Below are 23,126 nucleotides of genomic sequence, written 5' to 3'. Positions count from 1 at the left end.
GCCATAGCTGGGTTTCAGGGGCCAAAGAGAAGTCCACGTTTTCTGTTGCTGTTAGGCCCTAGTGGGTGGGAATTAATACAGAGGCGGGGCTTGATGCTGAGCTGGATGAATGGGGATTGCCGCCGGGTCAGGTGTAGCAGGTTCTCATTGGAGGCGGAGCTTGCGGTAAGCCTGGAGGGGCGGGGCTTGTTGCTATGTTGGCTAGGGCGGGGTTTGCCATAGGCCGGACAGGGGTGGGGCTAAAAGTTGGGCGGAGCTTTTGGGGGTGCTTGCCGCCTGGTAGATCTTGACCCTAAGGTCGGGACCGGTCTTGCTGCCAAGCTGATCTTGTCGCAGGGCGGGGCTTTGCCTCGGGTCAGGTGGGGGCGGGGCTTTTCGCTGGGAGGGGCCTGCGCTAGCGCCCTGTGAAGATCTCCGAACCAGGCCGGGGGTGCCAGCGTCCCCATGGGGCTGTGTTTCCCGTGCCCCGCGGAGTCCGCACCGCCATCCCCGAGCCCGGTGAGTAGCCAACCTCGCCTTGTTCCAGCTCGCGACGGCCGTTGTGCAGCCGGGAGGAAGGTGCACCTGCCTGGCCACTGGTCACTCTCCGAGGCTGTTCTGAGTACCCGCCTTGGAAGGGACAGGTGGGGGCTGGCCTGTCCCCGGGGGCCACTCTAGACATGTGCATCATCTCGTGTCTGTACCAGCTGTACAGAGAAGGTCCTGGACGCGCCGCTCCCCGTGCCATTGAATGGCTATTTTATTAACTCCAGTCTTTGTTTTACTCAGTTTGTAACAGCTGGGGCCTGACGAGCTTTGAATCACACATAAACAAGCAATACGTTTTAGGTGTAGACGTTTCCAGTTGTGCTGTATTTGGGGTGTATTTCTGTGGAGGCAGTCATTATTTCTTTGAAATTCGAATATAAACAAGCTTTATGTTATGCTCTAATAGTATGTTTGTGTTAATATTTTTACCTGTATTTGATAACATAACGATCTAATTTTTGTCTCTACATCGGTTCTTGGGTTCTTGATGTAGCTAAAAATTAGTTGCAGCGATGAGGGATTTATATTCCTTACACCACTAGGTTATAGATACTAAAGTGACTGTTTAGTCGATGTGGGATAGTTCAGCTTTCCTTTGTGGCTGTTGTTGATTTTAAATGCTAATTTTGTTTAGCTCATGAGAAAAATATCATTCTGCCAGCATTTGTTAAGCCGTCTGTCCCCAGCACCATCCTCTTCCCTTAACCACAGGGCCCACTGGTGTATTTCACTCAGCACCTAAGACTTCCCTGACCACCTAAATAAACATGCTGTAGTCCAGCAGCCTCCCTGATATTCCTTACCCACCATGATCATATCTCTTCCTGAGTAGTTACTTCTTCAGACACTCATATGTGTATTTGTTTACAGAACTCAGGCTTTGTGTGCATGGATGTCTGTATTTCACTGCTGTGTTCTTAGTGCCTGGAAAAGATGGTGGTGATTGTTGGGATGGATGGATGTGTGTACTTCTTATGGAGAAGAGATGGTTAAAATCACACCCCAAGAGAATGCTACTCATCTCAAGTCTCAGTGTATTTGAAGACTTTATAATTAAGAAGTAAAGGGCATAGAAAATAAAGTGTGGTGTTTCCAGAGGTGGGACAAGTGACCCCTGAGGTTTAGGCTGTATCTCTCCCCCATCCAACACAGTGAGATCAGCCCATTGGTTCTAAATGTTTCAGCAAAACTCCAGCCTGCTTCATCCTCCTTTTTAACTAACACCCAAATTATGTTTCAATCCTTGTGGTTTAAACATCATTAAAAAAAATTGTCCATTTTTATAAGAAGTAAATATTCTATAGGCCAACTTATATTGATTTCCACTTGTGCTAATTTGGTATGTTGGTCTAGAGAATGAAATTCAGAAAGTCAAATATTTAACATTGTAATATTGATAGAATTCATGATTATTTTGTTTTATTTTGTTTGGGTGAAGGTTCTGTTCTTGCCGTGTTGCTCAGGCTAGCCCTGAACTGGGCTCCAGCTATCCTACTACAGTCCCTCACATAACTAGCTAGCTAGCATCTAGGAGGATAGTTCCAGAACACTCTAGTGGACTCTTACAGTGACTTTCTTTGTGAGGCTTTTCCACCCATATTAAGTTTTTACAAACTGTTTCAATGTACACATTATTATTTATTTTTGTGGCCTTTAAAGTAAAGGTGAGTGAGGGGTCTATGATGTTTGGTTTTTCTCTTGAAACATGTTATACTTTTTTTTTTTTTTTTTTATAGGAAGAGAAAAGAGCAAAGCTGGCAGAGGCAGCAGAAAGAAGACAGAAAGAGGTGAGAGCCGAGTAGTTCGCTGTTTGATAAGTGATTTATTTCACTTCCTACAGTCTGTCCTGTTCCTGTGCTGGAAAGTGCTCGATGACATTCACGGTTTTATTCTCGAAATGCTGTCCAAGTATCCACGCCCTGCATGCACTCACCTCATTTACCATGAAAGCAGCCCCAGATGACTGGCATGCGAGCCTGTCCTGTGATAGTGTTTTTCCCTCAGGCTAAACCCGCCATGCTGATGAGTGTGAACGAACGAGATTTCAGGAGGAATTCTGTGTGGTTGAAAAATGACTGTGTTTTATGCAAGGCTGTTGTAGCGTAAACACGCTGTTACCCAAACCAAAGCGACTTCCCACCCCTAAAGGAAAAGCGCAAAAGCAAAACAAGCACCTTTGGGTCCAGATACTTTTGGTTTTTCCTGGAATCTCCCTTTGTTGAATTTCTTAAAGGCCGCATCTCGAGGGATTTTGGATATTCAGTCGGTGGAGGCAAAGAGGAAGAAGAAAGAACAGCTAGAGAAGCAGATGGACACACCGGGGCCACCAGCAGGTGGACTTAGGGTGAGTGGCCCAAGGCACTAACTCCCCTGGAATTGCACTTGAGAGTGACCCCAAGTAACTTGAAAACACACAAGGCCGAGATGAGAGGAAGTGTCAATTTGTTTTAATATTGGAAGATAATAGATTTCCTTCATATTTTCCTTCTAAGCATAGTATCTTAGGTTTTATATGTAATGCTTATCATCAATGTGTCAAAAAAAAAAAAAAAATACCCAAGCAATATAGAACAATATTGAAAATGTAAAACTCCACCAAACCTTGTCATTTTGGCAGAAGTGTCAAATGTCTACTTGTACATAAATCATGAAATTTGGTTCTTCTGAAACTTCTGATGTGTAGCTTAAATGCCCTTTCTCCAGGGTTTAGGATCTTTGGTTTTGTGCTTATTTGGTTTTTGAGACATGGTCTCCTATAGCCCAAACTAGCTTCAAACTCACAATATAGCCAAGGATGGCCTTGAACACTTGATCCCCCTGCCTGCACCTTCGTTTGAGTTCACCCAGGCTTTAGGAGCCTTTGATCCCTCTGTTGATGCTAATTATCTTAATTGTGCAAATATGAATTTGGACTATGGTGTGTGCAGTAGAATGGCACATATTCCTCCCAATGTCTGTGTTTCTGAATCTACCCTGGTTGTGTCTTTGGTGGAGAGGCTATGTGATGGAGGTCCTTCAGCTGGAGACTGCAAGGTTTTACGGTACGTGTTGCTGCCCAGGAAAACAGCAGTTCAGATACTGTGATTTTACAGATGCATTTCACAGGAACACTACCTTTAGCGTCCGGATAATTGTGAAAAGCATAGTGCCCTTAATTGCTTTCAGCTTTTTGGGTAATTACTCTGAAATTTCATTTGGATTTGTCTCAGAACCGCACATATACATGCTCTCAAGCATCTATGTCTGCATGGTCAGAACTGTCGGGAAGGAGGCTAGGACCACCCTAAGCAGAGTGGATTCAGGCTCAGGAATGCCTCTTAATAACAGTTACCCCTGCTGTCTACCACAAGTTGCTTTCTTAGTTTCAATTACTGAATTAAGTGAAAACAGCTTTTCCTTATGGCCTACTTTTAATAATTTATAAAATAATTGAGTTCAGTATTTAGCTATGTCATGTGGCCATGTTTATGGATGTCATTTTCTAGATTTGAAAAGAAGATAGTAGTACATCTAGTGTAATTTTGATAGATAATGAGATCAAATCATTATAAAAAAAAATGTTCTTCCTTTTTCCTACTAAGATAAAAGCTGCCACTGACCTTAAGTCAAATAGTGTTCTCAAAACCAAGGACGATAAAAAGTAAATCAGCACTAGAAGAAGTGATGTGGAGATCCACTAGAGTGTTAGGCACTAAGCTTGCTTGAGCTAGCCATCATTCATGCAGTTAGAATTTAGAAAACGTTTATTTCACATGGTATAGCCTAGTAAGCCTACCATTTGCTCTTCAAGTCTGTGAATCAGGCTTTCTTCATTAAATCTGCAGTTCCTCACTCTGAGGCTTGCAGATTGGAAAGATACTAGGCTTCGTGTTACTTCTGGGCCTCATGTTACTTAGGCTTCTCTAAAGAGCTCAGAACCAAAAACATTTCCATGGTTACCCTTTCTCCTTTTGTGCTGTTTCTTTTACAAAATCTGTCTGATTTCCCTAGTTGTGAGTGAGCATCAAGCTGCAGAGTAGCTGCAGGGTTGTCTTAAGAGGAACGACCCATCCCCATGCTCTGCGGCGGCCCACTGTGTGGTAGTCCTGGCCACTCTTAATCAGCAGCTTCAGGGAATGTGTCCCTGTGCCTGTAGCCACCTGACTAGCACTCAAAGCCAGAAGTTCGAAGGGAATGTGGGGGGAGCCTGGGAATAACAAGAGGAGAAGCAAACCATAGGCAGTGGCTCAGGCCTCTTGGCTGAGTCCTCCAGTATTGTCTTGGTCTATGCATAGCCTGGAGGACCCTATAGACTGGGAAGATTCTTGTCATGAAGAAAATGGCTCCTCCCCATCATCATATATCCATCATTTATCTGTCCCCTGAGGTGGCATGGATAGTGTTCACAGTCTTACAGAAAGGGCCTTACCTGAAGAAGCCCTGTGACGCCCATGCCAGGGTCAACACCCATGCTAGGGGCTACAACCCCACCAGATTCATAGTGGACATGGTAACGAGTAGCCAAAGTACAGTCTTGAGGTCTCTGCCAGGGCTGTGGCTGTTCATTTGAATTATCACTGAGGGTAGCGTAGTACACAGAGATGTTTAACTTCCCATTGTAATTTCAATTTAAAGCCAGAGTGAGATTTTCCAATGCTGTATTAACACTAGTCTTGAGAAAGTTTTAAATAGAGACATATGTTTAAAAACCTTTGATAGTACAGAATATATCCCAGACATATTGTAGGATGTTCCACATCACTTTTGAAAGGCTAATTTTTATTATTTTTAACTATATATGGGGGGTATGTCCAGTTGAGTGCAGGTGCCCTCAGAGGCCAGAGGCATTGGATCCCCTGGAGCTGGAGTTACCGGTGGTTGTGAACCACCCAGTATGGGTGCTGGGGATTGAACTTGGATCCTCTAGGAGAGCAGTGTATGCTCTATACCACCGAGCTTTCTCTCCAGCCTGTACTTTTCTTTTGCAGACTACAAGACACTATATTTAGGCCTCAAAGAAGTCATGTAATAAAGAAATGCAAGTTAACTCCTATCAATGTTAATTTTTCAAATGTATTGGAAGAGTAGTAAAAAACATCTCTGGCACTAAAATTTCTTGGACACAGCTTGAAAGTAATACTTAGACAACTGTGAATATTGATTGTCCTTACTTGAAGGGTTTTCTAGACCTTATTCTCACAGATTTTATAGACTTGGCTAAACAAACTGACACATAGACTATTTTCTCACTCAAGAAAGGGAAAGATCTTAACACAAAATTATTTAAAAAACTCCTCTTTCTTGGGTCCTGGCTCAAGAAGAGGATTCTTTTTTGCTCTGGGTTTTCATTTTTGGCCTTCCTGATGCTGTTCTCCCTATCACTGGGCTGAGTGTTTGGGATGTAGCTAATGAAGCAGTTCCAGTGTTTGCCAGCTTCTGAGTCTGGTGAACAGCCAGCCACTCACATGTATGACCAGGTAGACAGCCTCCATTTATTACGCAGGGGCAAGCTTCCTGGGACAACAGAAGCCTGGGGATAACTTCTGGGTCAGGACAATGGCATCTGCCCATTGCAAAGCAGCCCACTCTGGGCCCTGTTTCTTGGGGACAACATGACACATGTAGTCTCAGCATTAAAGGAGACCCAGGGTACTGGCTCTTCTGTCCAGATCCTACCTCCACTCCAGTATATTAACATTCCCACACAGACTCTGGCTGCTCATGGGGGAGCGTCAGGCAGAGACCAGGTGTATCCATCTGAGAGAAATGGGTCCTTCCAAGGTGGCCCTTTTATCCACTCCAAAACACTATCTTGCCTGTATTTTAAGCTGCCCTCCTGTTCAGATTTTTGTGTGTAATATAAAATTGTATTATTCATGGCTACTTGCAAAAAAAAATCATTTTGTCACAACATTTTCTTTTTGTTTGTTCGTTAGAATATCATTATAGAATCTAAGTCAAAGTTTTCTGATGCCTGTGTGGTTTTACTTTCTCTAGTGGACAGTATCATGAAGCATCTCATACTGCAGGAGAGTCCTGCAGCTACAGCATCTGCAGTCGGATGGATTTCAGCTGAATCTCTCTTTTTCACATTGATGAAGAGTCAGACTTTGTATTGTTAGTGCCCTTGAGAGCAGTGCGAAAACTATGCTAAAAATTTTGGTAAAATTTTTGATTTCCAAACTTACTGAATGACTCATCTTTTCGTTGAATTTCACTTTCCCTATATTTATTTTCTCTTCTGCCAAAAGAAACTTTCCATTTTTTTTTGTAGTTAAAATATGGCTCCAAAAGGTATATATGCATGCTGTGCTCTGGTCCCACACATATCTTCAATGTTGGATTTGCTGTATAAGTTACCTTGCTACTTAGGGCCATGGGGCACAGCCTTCTGTATGTTTCTGTTTCACTGTTTGGAAGACTGGCTTCAACTTCCGGACTTAGTGCCTTTAAGCTGATCATCAGGGAAAATTCTAAAGATGCATTTGAAGGACTTTAGGTGAAGGAATTCTTTATTTTTATAACCCACTAAGAAATTAATATTTGTAGGCAAATGTTGACTTTCTGCTAATTTATTTTCTATACTTATGGCATATCATAGTAACTTGAAGTTACATATCAGTAGTACATCACAGTGTGGAGACCTTCTGATGTGTCCTACCAGAAGCATGAGCATCTGTGCAGTGGCTGAATGAGGACAACTGAGAAGCAGGTTGGTGATGAGTGATAATATATTTGTTAAAGTTCTATGAGCATTTTTATCTTTTGTACTTTTAAAGAATAATTGTAAGATGTATGTAGACATGACATTGCCAATGAAAGTATGAAAGAGAGATGCATAAGTTCTGTACTTGGGAAGGTTGTCTTCAGGTGTGCCAGGATCAGGAGACAATTTGATGTGATAGACAAGAGGTCTGAAGAACTCTGTTCATTAGACTTGATTTATGACATTGTGGCTTGTTTTCTTCTTACTACACAATAATTGAAGATGCAAGGCTGCTGCTTCTGTGGTTTACAATGCCAACACCAGATTCCCTACCTTAAAATTTATTCTAAATGCCAGTCAGGAATCTGAATGAGTTAGGCCAGGTCAGGCAACAAAAGGAAACTGAGCCACCAGCTCACCTGTCCCTCTGACAAGGTGTTGGACAGTGTGTTGAGCATGTTCTTTTTAAAGAATTGAAACTATAATATAGGCCTCATGATGCCTGAAGAAGTACTTTTCTATTGTTCAAAATATTTTGTGACTATCTAGGCAAGACATATAATTCTATCAGCTCAGTTTTCTTCATTTATATATTAGTGATATGTTCCTTCATAAAGGATAGTGAAATCCATAAATTGAATTTTAGAAATTATTTTAGTGTATTTTGATATTAGTATTTATAACATAGCTGAATGGGGAGAGATGCAGCACACACCATCCTTCGTTATTAGAAGCCTTCTTTTAGCACAGACATCACATTCTCTTCACTTTATCTTCAAGAATTAGAACTTGGGTTTTGCAAAGAGAAGGCTTGCTTTCTAGAGGTAGTACTGCATTTATAACTAACTGGCATACTTACCTACTCTAGAGGCACACATGACATACAGGTGTATTGCTTTCTTGGGATAAGTGGGATACACTGCTTTTTACCAACTGTGGGCTGCGTCTGCCTTCCCAAGGCCATGTGCATGGCTATGGCCTGCTCCATAGATATGATGATGTGCTCAGCCTTTCCAAAAGCTACACATGCCATAGGTACTAAATTGTGACTTGAATTTCATGAATATGATTAAAAAGAGGAAAAAGGATGCTTGATAAGAAACTAAAAAATGGCTATTAAAATCATATAAACATGTAAATATTTTGCTTAGGCTATGGATAGTGGTATAGAGGCAAGATTTTTATAATTTACAGATTAAATAACAAAACATTATAGTGTTGAATATATCTTCCAAATGTTATAACCAAATTACTAAAACAAAAGAAACAGTCAGATGGAGAAAGGTAACCAATGTATACAAGCCACAGTCCTTATTCTAATTCTGAAACTGATACCGCTGATGATAAAAGAGTTACATATATCATTATAGAACATCTCTGTGACACATTGCATGTTTTGGAGACATCTGTAAGTGGCTCTTTTATCCAGTTTGTGTTATGATTATATCCAGAATGTGATTTATTAGTTTTCTAATATATTATGAGCCTACATGTTATATATTCTGCATTGTCTTTGAGTATATGAATCTACAGCTTTCTATATAAAAGTCCTCTCTGGACATCTCTTTACTTAAAGGTCTTTACTACATCTTAAACACACTAGGAGTTGTCTTTGCAGTTAGAGACTCTTCTGTGTCTCTTGCATTAATAATGGAAAGAAAACTAATGACTGTCTGGAGGGGTATGTTTCTTTCCTCATCCTGTAAAGAAGAAATGTTATTATATTGTTACTATCATTGCCTTTTTAGATAAAAGTCATTGTAAAAAGGCTCTGTGCATCATTTCCAGAATCCTGGGAAATTGATATGGAATTTGAATTTATTCTTTATACAAAAATTTGACTTATTTTCACTGATAACAATTATACTGTGTCCTTGGAAGATGAAAGTATAACTTGTCAATTTTGAATAAAGTATAATTTAACAGATTGGCAAGAGTTAGGTGGATGTGCCTGCCTCTTGTTTTGAGAGAAAAGGGATATTTAAAAAAAAAAAAAAAATTGTATTAATTCTTTGAGAATTTCACACAATGTATTTTGATATATTCACCCATGTCCCCTGAGATCCACCCTCATCTCCCTACCCACCCAACTTTATATCCTCCATTTTTTCTTTTCTAACTGTGGTGTCCAGTTTGTGCTACCCCAATAATCTTGGTTGTGGGGCAAGTCATGGTTGACCTACCAAGTTACTCTTTTAAAACTGACTCTTCCTTGCCCAACATCTCTCAAATGCCATTAGCTGGGTGGGACTTTGTGCTCACCTCCCACGCCGTGCTCGCCTCCCACACCATGTTAGCCTCCCACACCATGCAAACCTCACACACTGTGTTAGCCTTACACACACCATGCTCACCTCACACCATGCTCGCCTCCCACACAGTGCTTGGATTGTGCTCTGGCTTGAGCTTGCACAGGTCTTGCTCAGACGTGCAACTTCCCTGCTCTGTGCAGAAAAGCTTCCTTGTCCTCAACACCACCTCTGATTCTCACAATTGCTCCACCCCTCTCTAATGGTGACCCATGAGCCATGGGGGGCAGTGTGGAAGAGATACCCTATTTACAGCTGAACATTTTGTGGATTTTGTTAATCATCATCTATTTCCTTAACTACTTCTTCTTTTTTGTTTTTTGTTTTACAAGACAGGGTTTCTCTGTGTAGTTTTGTAGTTTGGGTGTCTATCCTGGATTTTGCTCTGTAGCCCAGGCTGGCCTTGAACTCACAGAGATCTGCCTGACTCTGCCTCCTGAGTGCTGGGATTAAAGGTGTGTGCCACCACCACCCAGCCTCCTTAATTTCTTTTCTAGGTAAACATCTCATATTCCCTTATAAACTACGTGTACACACGTATGCTTACACACACACACACACACACACACACACACACACACACACACTGTATTCAGATATTGTTATGAGCCCTATACATTGATTTTTGTTTTTGTTTTTGTTTTTTCGAGACAGGGTTTCTCTGTAGCTTTGGAGCTTGTCCTGGAACTCGCTTTGTAGCCCAGGCTGGCCTTGAACTCACAGAGATCCACCTGCCTCTGCTTCCTGAGTGCTGGGATTACAGGCGTGTGCCACCACTGCCCAGCTACATTGATTTTTTTTTTTTTTTGAGACCAACCAATCAAAACATAAAAGAAAAAACAGCACCACCAACAACAACCTACCTATGAAAGCCTGAAAAAGTGTGTATAGCAGGCTTTGGGAAGCAGCTTTGTTTTTGTGGCAGAAGTTTGTGTCATCAACCCTCAGTTCTTCAATGTGGCCTTTTACCACACTCTTCTTCCCTTTATGGTTTATTTTGCAAATATTGCGCCAAACTTGACCAGCATGGTTCAAGAACTGAAAACACACAGACTGCTTGGCTTGAGTGTGTCATGTGAAGTCCTGGAGAGCATGGCTGCTTTTGTGATGTGGCCTTTGGCTTGGGTTTGAATTTTAGGGAAGAACTAGAAATTGTCTTCCTAGTGACACTCTGACAACTTATGAAGTGAGCATTACAACTTAGGAAAGTTTTCTTATAGTATTCCTGCCTTCGAGTTACATCGATGGGTAGACATTCCTACTCATTTACCCTGTGCCTATTCTTTTGGCCAACCATAAAGCAAGAGTCAACGAAGACAGCAAAGAATTCCACAGCAGACTTGTTGATGGTAAGAATGAACACCTGACATCGTTCATTCTCAGTTGCCAATTACTCAGGTCCCTTTGTCATCTGACCTGCAGGGGCTATACAGGTCTGCCACCCTCCCTATTTCTGTGGCTCTCTTGAAGGCTGGCTATGGCCTTGACTCCACTTGCTTGCTTGAGTACTGCTTTCTCTAGGATTATAGGAATATTTGGATTTTTAATCCTTTTTCCCTTTCCTATCTTTTCTTGGATGTTATCCTAGCTGAGAAATTGATGGCAGACCTCTTGAGTCTTCACATTCTTGTAAGTGCCATATGTATTTGGTCATGTCCTTATGGGTACAATCCTATTTTTCCATACCACCCTTGGTATGGATTAACTAGCAGCTAGTCAATGTCAGTTTTGAACATGTTCTTAGACATACTTGAAAGACCACAGTGGATATTCTATAAATCTAATAATCTCCTAGGTTCTCCAAGTATGGTCATGTCCTAACCTTAGTACTCAGAGTCGTTTTGACTTATTAAGGTATTTTAAAAGGTTAACCTGGGAGAGTTGATATAATAATCACAGTCTTAAGAACTGAAGACTTTTCCAACCACTGGCCAAAAGAAGAGATGTAAAGAGAGAAGAAGGGTCTGAGTAATGCCATGCCATGTTTCTGACCATAAGCCAAAGATTGCAGGTTGCCTCTGGAAAGTAGAAAAGGCAAGAAACAGATTCTCTCCTGAAGTCTGCAGAAAGAAACACAGCTTTGAGGACATTTTGACTTTAATTGAGCAAGTTCATGTTGCTTCTGACAACAGAATTACCAAATGATAACTCCTACTGTAGTGGGATTCATATTCTTTTTTGTTAAGGTACACTTATTCCTAAGCAAATTTTCATTTTTAAAAGAAAAATTTACACATAGGAGAAAGTTTTGAAGGAAAGATTGCCAATGACAATGAAGAACTTTAATTAATATTAATTTTAATTGATGAAGTAAACATTAAATTACTAAGTGTTGTAAGTTTGAAAAGACGCTAGAGTTATTTATTATACCAAGATCATTTTACCTGGCACAAAAGCTGTAGGTTTTATTTATTTTTAGTTTTGCATTAATATGCTTTTCTAGACCCATACATGGCACTTCCCAGCACCACTAGCCTACACCATGCCTGCTAAAAATTTTCCCATAAACAGGCTGGTTTGACTAAGTTGGTCCCATGACATACACATGCTTCCTCAGTGAAATTTTGGAAAAAGGAAGATAAATTTTTCTTATGGAAAAACAGTGAAATAATGAGTTAAATCTACCATTGAAAAACAAAATTCAGCCAGGCAGTTGTGGTCCACGCCTTTAATCCCAGCACTTGGAAAGCAGAGGCAGGCAGATCTCTGAGTTTGAGGCCAGCCTGGTTTACAAAGTGAGTTCCAGGACAGTCAGAGATGTTACACAGAGAAACCCTGTCTCAACCCACCCCACCCCCAAATTAAATAATAAATAAAATAAAAAATTTTCATGGTGACACTGTCTTAGGGTTTCCATTGCTGTGAAGATACCATGATCAGAGCAACTATTTTTTAAATTTCTTTTTATTTATTTTATATATTTATTCTTTTACATCATTTATCTTGATTCCTTCCATTTTCCCATATGCCTGTCATACACCCCTCCTCCCCCAAAATAAAACAAAATTTAAGAGGAAAAAAAGGGAAAAAATAAAAAATCTTGTCATGGAAGCTGCATTGTGACACAGTGAGTCACAAAGGAAAGCCCTTTGTCCATATATCTTTACTTGCAAGTGTTCGTTGCAAAGAGTCATTGGTCTGATTCAAGGCCTCTGGTTTCTACTACACTATCAGGGATGGGTCCTCACTAGGGCTCTTCCTGTGTATCCTGTGGTTGCCCTGTGTTGTGGAGATCTGCAGCTTAGGGTCTTCAGGTCAGGTCCTGAAGCTATGACATGCTCCAGCAGGTCATAGATGGGGTAGATGTTGAGGTGGGCCAACTCATAACTGATTGGTCAGCCCACCAGTTCTCCCCTGTCCTCACCACCAGGTGAGCTCTCCAGCATTTGTCCAGGCTAATCCACCTCTTGCAGCAATGAGTGAGAGGTGGGGCTAGTTCTTTTTCACACTTTCAGGATTGGCTCTCCCACACCTACACCATTAGGGCCAGCTGTATTGTGTTGGTCCAGGGACCACTCCCCCGAGTGTTGCAGCTGATGAGGGGTAGGGATAGCTTTCCCACTCTTATAACCCCAGGGCAGCTCCTCCACCTGTCTCAGGTGTTGATGGGCAGGAGGTGTTGGGGGAGGGCATCTCTCCTCTGTCCATGCTACCACATGTCAGATGAGTAATGGGGACAACTCTCCTTTGCTCATAACATTGGAGCTGGGTTATCTTCACCTCCAACATCTCGGCAGCTCTGCTGTACTGCCTAGGTGAGTGGCAGGGCCTGCTTTCCTGAGTGCTGTAGCTGTTAAGGGGGAGGGTCAGCTCTCTCATCTGTTGCTGGTGGTAAGAGGTGAGGGGTAAAGAGGAACATCTCTTACCCTCCACCCCTACATCACCATAAGACAGAAGAGTAGCAGAGACAGCTTTCTCATGCTTATAACTTTGGGGCTGGCTCACCCACTCCTCTGTCAACAAGGTTAGCTTGATTGTGTTACCCAGGTGAGGTGCAGGGTCTGCTCTCAACTGGTGGAGGGCAGGGACAACTCTCCTGCTCTTGTGACCTCAGGACCAGTCCTCACACCTGCTTCAGGCACTGATAGGGCAACTCTCCCCCACCCATGCCACCACAGGAGAGATGGGTGATGGTGACAGCTCTCCCTTGCTTATGACTTCAGGGCTGGCTCACCCACACCTGTGCTAACAGGGTTGGCTCTAACTGTGCTGCTCTGCATGGTACAGGGGAAGCTCTCCCAAGTGTTGTAGCTGGTGGGAGTCAGGAACAGCTCTCCAACTCTTATGACCACAGGGCCAGCTCTCCCATCTGCCCCACGCATTGATGGGTGGCAGGGGGTGGGGGTGGGGTGGGAGGAATCTCTCCCCAGCCCATGCAGCTCTTATAAAGGAGAACATCTAAATGGAATAGCTTGCTTGTAGTTCAGAGGTTCAGTCCACTATCATCATGGTGGGACATGGCAGCATGCTGGCAGACATGATGCTGGAGAGATAGCTGAGCATGCTATGTCTTGCTTGCAACAGGAAGTGGTCTGAGACACTGGGTGGTATCTTGAGCATATATGAGACCTCCAAGTTGGCCTCCACAGTGATACACTTCCTCCAACAAAACCACACTTACTCTACAAGGCCACACCTCCTCATAGTGCTATGCCCTTTGGGTTTATAGAGGCCAATTACATTCAAACTACCACAGACACTTAAGGTCCTTCCCATGGTCAAGTCCACACTCTTTGCTACCAAGAATAAACAGCACCTCATTCCCCTTCCCTGTGTAAAGATATTCTACACAGCTATAACTTGAAACTCCTTTTATTTGCTAGGAAATTAGTAGTTTGAAGATTAACTTTATTTTAGGTTGAAGCACTGATACAGAGACAGATAATGTGTGTGTGTTTTTTTTTATTTTTCATTTTTAATTCTTAAATCAGTGTGGACAATATCTTGCTGTTCATTGGTACAAAACAGCCCTGTCCTGGGTATACAAGTCTGTAAGATCATTCACTACAGTGAATTTACTTCAAGAGACAGCATAGCAGAATAGGACTAACTAAGATATATTTTAATAAGAAAATGCTTGAAATAAACAAAATCACAAAGCTGATGAACATTTGACTGTGCGGTCTACACAGCAACATGTGAATGTATGCCAGCTTATACATGTGAATTTCACTAAGTGATCTTAAACATAGCTCCTGTGTGTGTGTGTGTTGGTGTGTGAAAGGTACCTGCTATTCCTAAGGGGCTGCACAGGCAACATCCAAAGTACCCCAGAGGTTGGTTTGGTTGGGGATCAGAGATGAGCTTTAAGGCAATCTTCCAAGTGAATGTAAACATCTCTGAAGTGGCCTTTCCAGTTAAGTATTATGGCTGTGAAGATTGTACTGTATAGTTCTGTTGGACAACTTTTGTAGCACATTATCACATTGTCATCTTGTAAAAAATAGCTATAAAATCCCATTATAAAAGTATCTGGGGTGCTTTAGCTCATAGACATACAGCAGGCACTTTCTGTTGGCCTATCCATATATGCTAAATACAGTCTCGTAGGCATGTTCATCTCCAATGGCTGTACCTAGAACTGAGTTCCTAATAAGGTTTGTTCTAAATACTATGTGCACATATTGAGAAATAACGACGTGCTTACAATTTGTCTGATTTTGTTCTGGGTTTAGAATTTTTTCCTTAGGCAAAGTTCTACAGATGCATTAAAAAATAAATAGTGCTACCTTTTGAGACTTTTCCTGCTGAATGATGTGTATGGCTCTCAGAGCATGTGAACTACATTGGCTACACTGTAGAATGGACGCAGGCCATTGCATGGGTCCCCTTTCAGGGACCAGTTTCATTTAATCTCCTTCTTAGCCTTGTAGCTGGCAGAGACCACCAGGTAATTATCTGGATTCATGTCCTTCAGGGTTGGGGATTTGCTCTGGACAGGGGAAGTCTTGCCATCCACACGGGAGATCTGCAGCATGCGGCAGGGGTCGTGCTTGAGCAGATAGCCTCCAAAGGTCTCCCAGCCTCCTCCCACGCGGACCATCACATGTTTGTTGTGCAGCATCTGGAAGGAGAGACCAGTGAAGCAAGTCAGGTTTTGAGAGCTTGCACCAGACCTCACAGCAACCCCAGGTCTAGTAAAAGTGGCATGGCTTGCCTTACTTCCATGACCCTTGTTTATTCGTGTTGCGCACAGTGTCTGCTTGGGACAAGGCTTGTGAAAGAAACCTTATGAGCAGATGAATCTTGGGAAAACATCTGGAACCTAACTTTCATGTGTCACAGAGCATCCATGTATATTTCTCTGACTAGATGTATATGAAAGCTTCTCTGTGATACACAGTGGACCACTACCAACACTCCTCACTGCCTCCACTCACATCAGTGTTCAGTCCTTCCCACTGGTCATTTTCCTCTCAACCAGAACCTAAGAGACCAGGGAAGTCTCTGGTAGTGAGTTAATGTTAATAAATGATGTTAACAGCCACACACATTTGCTGCAAAATACAAATGAAAACTTACTCAGAAAAAAATGAGATATGTTCAAGTCATTGAGCCTTTCAAGGAGTGATATATTTATTTTCCAATGACACTAGTCTTCCCAGTTACTTCAGGATACACCTATTAAAATCAACTAAACCAAAACAAAAATAAGTACACACACACACACACACACACACACACACACACACACACACACACACACACACCTTACAAAACCCCAAACAACAACCACAAAATAATAAAGACAGCAAAAACTTACCTCCAGGCCAGGGAGCCATCCAGAGCTCCAGCCTCTACCTCTGCAGTGCTACACTCACAGGAAGGTGCCATCACATCTGGGGACATGGTGCTGGGGACTGAACCCAGGGCATCTTGTATGCTATCTAACTCAACAAACTCAGCTCCATCCCCAGACCCAAGAGAATTTTTAACTCTGGGAAGAAGTGAAAAGTCCTTTTCAGCCTGGAGTACTTGCATCATATAAACATACCCTGGAGCTTTTACAGCAAGTCTGCAGAAGCTTGCAAAGTGAAAATATGGACATCATCTACTAAGCGTGAGGACCACAGGAGGGAAGTAAACTGCCCTCTTCTGCAGCCTCTGTAGATGGGAATCTGAGCCACAGCAGACAGCTGAGTGACCAGGAAATACCTTGCAGCTTGTCTAGGTTCACTCTTCTGGCACGGTCAGGGAAGACTGCCTTCAGCAGAGGAAAGTGGTGTCAAGGACACCACAACTGAAGCAGTCAATTAGGTTTCTCCAGGTTCTAAAAGCTTTGTTGATGAATGATTGTGAGGATTGGGGGTGGGGTGGGCATGTATATATTTTCTCATTTGGAAATCTGACCCTACATTCCTTGCTGATCTCCATCTTTTTGTTTGTTTGTTTGTTTTTGCATTCTGAAGGCAATCACAGGAGAGGTGACTCCACAGCCTGACTGGGCATTCTCCTGCTCCTAAGCCATTAAAAAAAATAGTGAACAGATGCCGTCACACATGCCTCTATTTAAACTTGCTTACCACAAAATTGTAAAAAGATTTCTCCCTTTTAGAAATGGCCTATTAAATATTTTTATAGCTCTACATCAGAAATTGAGGAACACTTGACACCACAAGAATTAGGACATTGTTAACACAGGGGCCAATAGCTTTCAGCTGCTTTTGTTTTCATTTCTTAGAACTGTGAAATGCTTCTCTTTTGATTTGAAACAAGGTGTGTGTGTGTGTGTGTGTGTGTGTGTGTGTGTGTGTGTGTGTTTCTCTTCTGCTCTGACCCTAGCTTTATCTCAAGTAACAACAACAAAAGGAGTTAATTCATAAGCAAGCAGCAGCACAGCTCTGAAAGCTTCCTTGTGGAAGTTTTATCAGAGCTCTAAGCACTGGGAGCCCTGAACACACATTTTACCTAGAATACTTGACACTTCAGAGAATCCTGATTCACACCCAAGTAATGGGAGGAGGCCTTGAGTGCAATATCTTCTCTCAAGCCTCAGTTTCACCACACTTGGGAGTTAGAGGGTTTTCCCACAACACTATTAGGTTTCTATGAAAATCCTCACCACCACATATCCCAAATTCTGTGAGATAAGAGGCTCAGGACTGTCTTATGGGAGGTATTCTTACATTTAGACCTTACCAGAATGTGCTAAGAAGTCTGTGGGCAATCCTGGAGTTTCAGGTATGGGATTAAGATATTAAGGTCACAGTGATGGATAACTGATTACAGAAATTTAAATTCCATGCCCCCTTTAAGTATGTGCTCATTTTCAAAAGAGAGTCTTGTGCCACGGCATCTCCATGAACAAAACCCCCATGCTTCAACCGAAAAGCAAATTAATCTACTATAAGCCCAATTACTCTGAACGCGTTCCTCCTGGGAGCTCTGGCCTAGTCCTTCGATGTATTTGTCACATGATGGCATTATTGAGAGGTGATCAAATACAGGAGTTGGGCCTTGTAGAAGAGGTGGGCCATTAGGGGCCCCTTCCATATTTCCTCTCTGCTTTCTGTCTCCCATGAGTCCATCAGCCATGGCCACACACTCTGCCCTCACAGGGGCCCAGTTTAACAGCCCAAGGACATGACTGTAACATCTCAGGTTCTGAGCTAGAATAAGCCCTTCTGTGGCGCTTCTTTGCTGTTTGCTTGTGTGTCAGAAGGACAGCTAGCACACAAGTTCCCTTTGTAACATCTGAGCTCTCAGTGTGGGAATCACATTTATACACTCTTACAGACTATCAATAGCACACTCACATGATGCTCTCATAGGCTTTACTCATTTTGCTTAAATAATGATGCTGTCAGCAGAATGCCTCCCATTTTAAAGATAGGAAAGCTGAGGCTTTTAGAAGGAAAGCAACCTGTATAAGGTTATGAACGAGTGGGCAGCGGTGGGAGCAGAGGGCCCTCTCTTAACCACACTCACTGTTTCTGCAGTCCAGACTGGTTTACATGCCTACTAGTCACGAGCCACTGAAAGATATGAGCCCATCACAAGCATCGTCAATATCAGAAATAGCAATAAGCACTTTGAGCACATTAACTGAGCCCCCTTAAAATAATCTATAGAGACACCCAATAGACCAAGTTTAATTTCAGAAAACTGTGTAGCTATGGCTTTAATTATTCTGAAACAAGCGTCTCAAGTGTAGTGACAGGATGAAACACACTCACAGCCAGGTGTGCACATGTCTCTGCCTTTCCAAAGGGCCCAGTATAGAAACGAGGGTTCTCCCTCTAATTACCCAGCCTGGAGAGCAGGTAGGCAGGAATCACATCCTGTGTAGGTACCAAGAGCTTCAACCAAAAAGGCTCTTCTCTTCTCTGAGACGCTAATTAGTGCTTAGAAACAGAAACAAACCAACTCACTTTTCCTTTCATAGGGAAAGCCTATATTTATGAAGATCACAGATAATGACATGTTTCACTAAGTGACAAAACCAATCACATGAAACTTCTAGAGAAGTATCAGGGGTTCACTAGTAACACACTTGTGCTTCAAGGTGACCAGGCCGTGTGCAACTAGGCTGTATCACATAACAAACAAAAAAGCCTCAGAAAAGATGAAGAGTACCAAGTGGGAAACAGTTTTCAATGAGCAAAATTTAACGTTAAAGACCCATATTTGATACATTTGTTCAGTGTATCTCTGGCAGGGGTGTGCATGAGTGGCCATGTCTGTCCCAGCCCCAAATCCCTATGAAATGCTTCAGGTGCCTTTTCCTCTTGGGTTAAACTGCCAAATCTGCTTTGCTCTAGCTCTGCTCCTGTTGGCGCCTAGCAACATCACGAGCATCAGTACAGGTTGAGTACTCAGAGCTGTTCTTCAGGACGCTCCTGACCTTGCTCTGACGAATGCGCACGCTGCCCACACGCTGCCCCAGAGGCACAGGAGTCTTTCCAACAGGAGCATCTCTCCACTCCACTAATCCACAGTTCTCCACTGTCTGCTGTGCTGCCCCGAAGCCTGCCACTCACCCTCCTGAAAGCAGCAGGTTTGCTGCCAGGCAGGAATGGAGTGGCAGCAACGGTCCAGGCAGAGCTAGCATCTGTAGGGTGGCAGAGCCTTGCAGATCGTTAACAACCTTCTACCCATTCTGATGCCGCCTTCCTCCCCTTGGCCTGCTGCACCTGGCACGTGAGTCACCTGAGGTGCCAGCTGCCAGTTCTCTCATCCTTCCTCACTACTTCAGGTTACCACAAGCACAGCTGGTGCTCAAACCCCAACTTTTCTCTATTAGTTTGAAATATTTAAAAAACGCACACACCCCTCTACATACACACAAGTTCCCCATGCTTTCAAAGAGAAAAAGTCCATTCCTTCCTTAGGCCATCCAACAAATCTCATCAAAGTACTCAATGAAGCCCTCGGGACTCTTCACAGCATTAGGAACACAGTGCCTATGAATTGCATTTTCAATGCATATCGAGTGAATAATGCTTATCCAGTGAGTTAACAAGGTTAGTGCTCAACACTGCTCCATCCCAGTAACACTCTGCCTGTTTGAAATATACCTGGACTAGTCATGGGATGATGGCAAGGGAACAATGCAAAGATTTGTGTCCTTCTTTTAGAAAGTCTGGGTGCGAACAGTAATCCGTGTCACCCTTGTGTAGAGAGCACTTTGCTGAGGGAAAGACAGGTCTAGAGTCTGAAAGTGAGGCAATGAGGAACTGCACAGGGAGGAAAGAGTGGGATGGCCTCTCAAGATGGCTCTGGAAGGAAGGAAAGAGAAGGCAGAGAGGGAGGGAAGGAAGCATCATGGTGGGGTGCAGAGAGAATGACTTCACTGTTCTTTGGGATGATCCTTCATAAATCCTCCTTACCTCTAACACATTTTTTAAATGACAAACAGTAGCAATAAATTGTTTAACAAATTTCCATACACATGCCCTCCATGATGCTTAAGTGAGCAAGTGCTGTTTAGCCTGGGTACCCAGCACCTCTGTGGCTCTCATTAAAAGCCTTTCTCCTCTTAATGGATCCAGATGCTCAATTTCAACACTGTCTGTTATCTGAGCTCCACTGGCATGGGAGGCAACTATCTGGAGCTGAGTCACCAAATTTAGATCCCAAGACATCATATGCTTCATAACACCTAGTCAACCCTGTTCACTGTGTGCTTTCACAAGGCATCATAACATGAACACAAATACTGTTTGTAAAAGGCAGTCATCTGTTCTCCAGAGGAAACTATCACATTGATTTACAGGACTGCAGACTCTATCCTAGTTTCACATCACTCTGAAATGGCATCTGTTCCATTTGGACAACTGTGAATTCAGTTGTCTGCCTCAGTTCCCTGACACATTTAGGGACAAGACAGCAGACATTCCACAGATAGCTTGACACCAGGATTTTCAAAATAAGTGATAAGGTTATAAGTCTGCAAGGTAAACTGAGGCTCCAGAGACAACACGTGGGGTTTGACACCTTCCTTGTAAGAGCTGAGGCTTTCATCTTAAGTTTTCATAAAACAACTCATCACAGTCCAGACAGAGGCTCCTGGAATCAGCCCTCCATGTTTGTTACCCCCATTACCTCCCCAGTGTGCTTTTGACGCATCCCACCCTTTCTGTCATAAACTTCAGAGATGAGGAACAGGAACGTGAGAGCGAGCAATTACTTGCTCCCTCTCTACCAGGAGTGCCAACTGTAACAACCACTAGCCTTGACCTTGACAACTGCATGCATTCTCTTATGCCTCAATTTTCCTTCTGAGCAAGAGCTACTTCCTCCTAGACTCACTGAGACAGAGACACTGATGTGTAAACATGAAGACACCATGCCTGGAACGCAGAGGGAACTTTAATGACTGTGGGAAGCTGAATGCTTTGTTCTGTCAACTACAGGATCACACCCTATCAAGATACCGATTTGTTTCATTCTGTTACCACAAGGGCTCCACCTTGGCAGGCTGGTCTTTCTGCTACCTGAATCTGGAGAGAACTGGAGCCTCAGGCATGACTTAGGACTCACAGCACACTTGGCTTCTGATGACCAGTGGTATCACCTAGCCTCTTAGGCAGATTTATACATCGGGGTAATATAGCCCCCATGCCTTTATTTGAAGGCTGAACTACTGCAGTGTCCCAGATGGTGAGAGCCAGTCTCCCAACATGAATAGGGCTTGTGTCACAGAGATTCTATTGAGGCTTGAAAGAAAATATATCTGGCCTGTTGTTGTTACTTCCTTCTGAGAAGAAATGTAAATTTCTGAGACTCATTTAGAGACACATGGCTCCAGAACCTTCTTTCTGGCAGCAAGTATGAGACAAGCAGCTCACAGAAGATATATAAGTGACGGATGGGAGGATGTTCCAGCTGCAGCTGCTGGAGACTGTGTGGGAGCACTTAGCGCCAGCTCCCATCACTTCCCGTTGCCTCCCTATGTAAGGTATCCTTCTTCCCAGCTCTGCCCCAGACGCAATTAAGAGGGCTTAGCTGCAGTCTAATTACAGCTACAGAGAAGACAATGTCATAATACATATTTTATAGGACAGGCAGCATAGTGAAAGCAAAGAGGTGGGAACATCCCTGGTGGGAGGGGAAGGGTTGTCTAGAGGAAGGGTTTGTAGCCAGTTTATTCCAGAGTAGAACAAGAATTCAACTGCTGCAAAGATAGAAATCTATTCGAGCACTGGAGCCAGGCTCCAGCAGCAACACAGACAGACAGACAGACACACACACACACACACACCCCAAAACAAAATATTCCCTGGATAACACCAGGTTTTGCTGATACAACCCCAATTCCATAATGTCTTCTAAACCCAGCATAAGCCAGGGAAGAGCCAAAATTCAGTGCTGTGCAATGTTGCTGCTCAAGAATGGTGTGCAGTTGGCATCCTGTTGGTTCTTGAATGGGAACAGCAGAGCCTGTAACACAGATACTCTGGAAACACGATGTCAGTGGTTTTAGTTACTAAAATGGAAAATTGAGTATTTCTGAAAGCATCCAACTTTTTGCTTTGACAAAATGTTTGAAAGTGTCCTTTCCTTCAATGACCCATCCAAAAGAAAGGCAAAGAATAAAATGCTCTAAAACCACAAAGAGAGAGAAGGAAAGGGAGAGGGAGAGGAAGGCGGGAAGGCGGGAGGGAGGGAGGGAGAGAGAGAGAGAGAGAGAGAGAGAGAGAGAGAGAGAGAGAATGAATTTGGGATGATACAATTTCAAACTAGAAAAATGGACACATTTTTGGAATACAGAAGCCAGAGGTAAAGCTGCAGATGTGGGCAGTGGCAGAGTGCTTGTTCAGCGTGCACAGGCCCCGGGTTCCACCCTCAGAACTGCAAAAAGAGTTTAACTTGAAGAGGATGAGACAGTGGTGCTACAAGCCCACAGGGGAGACGTTCCAAGAGAAGCTAGACAAATATTCCCGGAACTACAGAAAGTGTAGGTTTTAGAACGGCCTGTTCTCCATCAGATGAGGACACAAGAGTGGCTGAAGAGATAATGGCATGACACTCTGTGTAAGGGCTGTTTGTTCCTGCAGACCGAATGTGCTCCCCCACAGCAGGAGAGAGAAGGGCGACATCTGCAGAAATGGATCCAGAGTTACTCCAACCTGAGACTGTGTGGGTGGGTGCGTGGGGGGAGG

The 23,126-nt window shown here is 43.1% G+C and overlaps 2 protein-coding genes across 6 annotated transcripts in view; one reads left to right on the top strand and one right to left on the bottom strand.

Annotated features, from left to right (window-relative positions):
* LOC118592183 (small VCP interacting protein) lies at positions 1–9,153 on the top strand. Of its 2 annotated transcripts, none has more exons than XM_036200987.1 (4): positions 1–165; positions 2,265–2,315; positions 2,762–2,872; positions 6,505–9,153. In XM_036200987.1, the coding sequence occupies exons 1-4, from the start codon at positions 94–96 to the stop codon at positions 6,517–6,519; spliced, it is 249 nt and encodes an 82-aa protein (XP_036056880.1). In that variant the 5' UTR covers positions 1–93; the 3' UTR covers positions 6,520–9,153. The 2 variants fall into 2 exon arrangements, with proteins under 2 accessions (XP_036056880.1, XP_036056888.1); XM_036200995.1 differs by lacking the exon at positions 1–165 and adding an exon at positions 276–498.
* Positions 9,154–14,334: 5,181 nt separating this feature from the next.
* The window catches only part of Gas2 (growth arrest specific 2), a 146,963-nt gene continuing 138,171 nt past the window's right edge, over positions 14,335–23,126 (bottom strand). For all 4 annotated transcript variants that reach the window (XM_036187928.1, XM_036187946.1, XM_036187937.1 and 1 more), the window contains one exon: positions 14,335–15,586. In XM_036187928.1, coding sequence (XP_036043821.1) covers positions 15,368–15,586 — 219 coding nt within the window. In that variant the 3' untranslated portion in view covers positions 14,335–15,367. The remainder of the gene's footprint in view (positions 15,587–23,126) is intronic.

The sequence above is a fragment of the Onychomys torridus genome, chromosome 1, assembly GCF_903995425.1.
Source record: "Onychomys torridus chromosome 1, mOncTor1.1, whole genome shotgun sequence".
NCBI classification, from domain to species: domain Eukaryota; kingdom Metazoa; phylum Chordata; class Mammalia; order Rodentia; family Cricetidae; genus Onychomys; species Onychomys torridus.
Note: the sequence above shows the minus strand (reverse complement) of the source record. Positions and strands in the feature narration are given on the sequence as shown.

Excerpts from the sequence above, each read along its gene's own strand:
- LOC118592183 (XM_036200987.1), top strand. The coding sequence starts at position 94 with ATGCTGAGCTGGATGAATGGGGATTGCCGCCGGGTCAGGTGTAGCAGG. Across the intron at positions 166-2,264 it reads CATTGGAGGCGGAGCTTGCG|GAAGAGAAAAGAGCAAAGCT; the intron begins GTAAGCCTGGAG and ends TTTTTTTTATAG. Across the intron at positions 2,316-2,761 it reads CAGAAAGAAGACAGAAAGAG|GCCGCATCTCGAGGGATTTT; the intron begins GTGAGAGCCGAG and ends AATTTCTTAAAG.